The 3682-nt window shown below is 46.5% G+C and overlaps 1 protein-coding gene across 2 annotated transcripts in view; it reads right to left on the bottom strand.

The window, feature by feature from the left end:
- LOC106811569 (protein FAM151A-like) overlaps window positions 1-3682 on the bottom strand; it is a 28691-nt gene that overhangs the window by 7893 nt on the left and 17116 nt on the right. The window contains exons 2-3 of one of the 2 annotated variants that reach the window (XM_014815239.1): window positions 2267-2365; window positions 1944-2014 (exon numbers count right to left, since the gene is read on the bottom strand). In XM_014815239.1, the coding sequence (XP_014670725.1) occupies window positions 1944-2013 (70 nt within the window). In that variant the 5' untranslated portion in view covers window position 2014; window positions 2267-2365. Of the gene's footprint in view, window positions 1-1943; window positions 2015-2266; window positions 3242-3682 lie in introns of those variants that run through there. The other variant, XM_014815240.1, reaches the window with a different exon arrangement.

The following is a 3682-nucleotide window of genomic DNA, read 5'->3' as shown; positions in this document are numbered from 1 at the left end:
GTGTTTATGTGCAGGTTGCATGTGTTGCGCACGTGTTTATGTGCAGGTTGTATGTGTGTGTGCGCCACGTTGTGTATGTGCAGCGCTTGCATGTGTGTGTACGCACTTATGTGTGTGCAGGTTGTATGTGTGTTGCGCACGTGTGTTATCTGTGCAGGTTGTATGTGGTGTGCTGGCACGTGTTTATGTGGGCGTGCAGGTTGCATGTGTGTTTGCGCACGTGTTTAGTGGTGCAGGTTTGTATGTGTGTGTGCGCACGTTGTGTATGTGCAGGTTGTATGTGTGTGCGTGCACGTGTTTTATGTGCGATGCAGGTGTTGATGTGTGTGTGCGCGTGTTTTATGTGCAGGTTGCATGTGTGTGCGCACTTGTTTATGTGCAGGTTGCCATGTGTGTGTGCGCACGTGTTTACTGTGCAGGTTGTATGTGTGTGTTGCGCAGTGTGTATGTGCAGTTGTATGTGTAGTGCGTGCACGTGTTTATGTGGTGCAGGTTGCATGTGTGGTGCGCGTGTTATGTGCAAGGTTGCATGTGTGTGTGCGCACGTGTTTATGTGCAGGTTGTATGTGTGTGTGGCACGTGTGTATTGTGCAGGTTGTATGTGTGTCGCGTGCACGTTTTATGATGCGTGCAGGTTGCATGTGTGTGTGCCCACCGGGACCGCGGTGTTTATGTGACCAGGTTGCATGTGTGTGCGCACGTGTTTATGTGCGCTGCAGGTTGTATGTGTGTGTCGGCACGTGTGTATGCTGCAGGTTGTATGGGATGTGTGCGACCGTGTTTATGTGGCGTGCAGGTCTGCAGTGTGTGTGCGCACGTGTTTATGTGAGGTTGCATGTGTGTGTGCGCACGTGTTTATGTGCAGGTTGCATGTGTGTGTGCGCACGTGTTTATGTGCAGGTTGCATGTGTGTGTGCGCACGTGTTTATGTGCAGGTTGCATGTGTGTGGTGCGCACTGTGTTTATGTGCAGGTTGATGTGTAGTGTGCGCCGTGTTTATGTGCAGTTGCATGTGTGTGTGCGCACGTTGGTTTATGTGCAGGTTGCATGTGTGTTGCGCACGTGTGGTATGTGCAGGTTGCCATGTGTGTGCTGCGCCACGTGTTATGTGCAGCGTTGCATGTGTGTTGCGCACGTGTGTATTGCAGTTGCATGATGAAAGTGTGTGCGCACGTGTTTATGTGCAGGTTGCATGTGTGTGTGCGCACGTGTTTATGTGCAGGTTGCGTGCATGTGTGTGCGCGCACGTGTGTATGTGTGTGTGCGTGCAGGTTGTATGTGTGTGTGCGCACGTGTGTATGTGCAGGACGTGTGTATGTGTGTGTGCGCACGTGTTTATGTGCAGGTTGTATGTGTGTGTGCGCACGTGTGTAGCAACCTGCACGCACATACACACGTGCGCACACACACATACAACCTGCACATACACACGTGCGCACACACACATGCAACCTGCACATACACACGTGCGCACACACACATACAACCTGCACGCACATACACACGTGCGCACACACACATACAACCTGCACATAAACACGTGCGCACACACACATGATGTGTGTGTGCGCACGTATTCGTGAGTGCGTATACGTGCTGTTGTCGCGCGTCCCCACACGTGCGTGTGCGTGCGTGCGTGCGTGCGTGCGTCTGGGAGAATGTGTGTGCGTGCGTACATGGGTGAATGCGTGTGCACTCACGTGTGTAGGTACGTATGAAGGGTAGCCGAGGGCTTTGAATTAAAAGCACTTTACCACCTGTAGTAACTGTGTATAATATTTCTTCTCTTCTTCATTGACATGTTGCAATTTATTCGGTAGTTTGGTGTGTAGAATATACTCCTAGTTGAATTTATTCCTAGTAGAAAATACTCCCCGTAACATTTACTCCTAGTAGAATATACTCCTAGTAACATTTACTCCTAGTAGCATTTTATTTATCACCTCTCGATATGCCGATGATGCCAATGACAATGGCAAAGCCGAACATCCTGCATCCTGCATCCGTGATCATCCTGCAAAACAAGCGGTCACCACATAGTAACAAATTCCTTACCACGAAGTTATACACGTAATTAATTATATACTCGTTACATTATAAGATATTAACGATCGATAAATCAATTTTTTTGATTTTTTTTGAAGATTTTTGTTTATTGTGCATTGCAGTTTGTGTGCGCGATTGTGCGTGTACGTATGCGTGTGCGTGTGTGCGTGCGTGCTAGCTAGCATGTACGATGTTACCGATATCATCAGTAGGTTCTTACCTTGATGGTCTATAGTCTCTCTATACACTACAGAAGCTCGTCCGTGGAAACGCAGTAAATCATAGAAATTGTATCCTTGTTGGTATACGATCACGGAAGCTTGACGAACGTTGATACATCAGCAACACACCTCATAGTTATTCGTGGTTGTGTTAGTGTTTGTGCTACTATTAGCTCTGTCGCTAGCTTATTCGACACAAACCTCACTTTACCACCACAACCAAATTGTAAACATGAACAGTTTAGCAACACCACTCGAAGTTTAAACTCGAACAATGGCCAATCGCCAATCAACAACACGGCAAATGGCCAAATCTAGTCGTCATGGTTGATTTCGTGCGAGCTTAGTAGAGAGTAGCTGTTTACAGAAGCTGCACCTACAACAACTTATACTTATAGTCAGCTAGACAGCAATCTAGAGGGCCGCCTGATTATATAGTGGGTACACTGTGAGGAGTAGTGCTAACAGTGAACTAAGTGCGTGGCCTCGGGTTGAGGAAACGGAGATAGGCATCGCCCTATGAGCCAAATAGACACGGGAATGCATTTAACTTTTTTAACACTGCGAGGATACAACGACAAGGCACACTTATTCGAAACGATTTCTAGATTCATATCTCTTCAGACGAATTTCTTGGCTAGGCTCGCAGATGTACGTACACCCAACCCTGTATATATGGGTCACCCAGAGGCGACACCAAAAACGTCTTTCACAGACAGGAGTTCATTTGATCGAGAAGTGGTTTCTTTGTATAACTGCCATTCGAGAGAAGTGTCAAACGTCTGCTTCGTAGATAGGTGTGCCTTCTACAGAGATTGCCGCTAACACAGGTTTGACTGATGCTATATAGTGTGCCTTTCATCTATGATGGTGAGCGAGTGTTGCCTTATGAAGACACCATTCAATAACCTTGATACTTGACCCTTTGTTTACGACTTACACGAGAGCGCCCCGAGGTGATCAAAGACGATGTATCAAAAGGAACATCTATAGGTTAGATATATGTGCTGATCTAAAATCACATACACATATATAACATATCAGTGCCTATATAGCAAAGACGGAGCAGCTGACAGAAATATTGCATCAAACGCCATACTAGCAGCTAAGCAACAGCTGGTGACGCGTTGACAGCTGTTAATGGCGGCAGCAAACATGAAATAGTTTGATGTCTGCTAAAAAATAACGCCGATCCGTGGCGATCAAATGTAGAAATGATCGCATGTCACATTACGTGCAATTTTCCAACATTGCAACTGCAAACGTGCAATTAACGTTACATGTTACATTTCGTGCAAGATACCTATAGCAACAATTAAGGTCACGAATAAAAATGTGATTCTACAGCTATTTACATCAGTGCTCGAAATAAGCGTTGTCCGGTTGTCCGAGACAACCAGAATTTGCGCCGGACA

Source organism: Priapulus caudatus, unplaced genomic scaffold (assembly GCF_000485595.1).
Source record: "Priapulus caudatus unplaced genomic scaffold, Priapulus_caudatus-5.0.1 Scaffold552, whole genome shotgun sequence".
NCBI lineage: Eukaryota > Metazoa > Priapulida > Priapulimorpha > Priapulimorphida > Priapulidae > Priapulus > Priapulus caudatus.
This window is presented reverse-complemented; position numbering and strand designations above follow the sequence as displayed.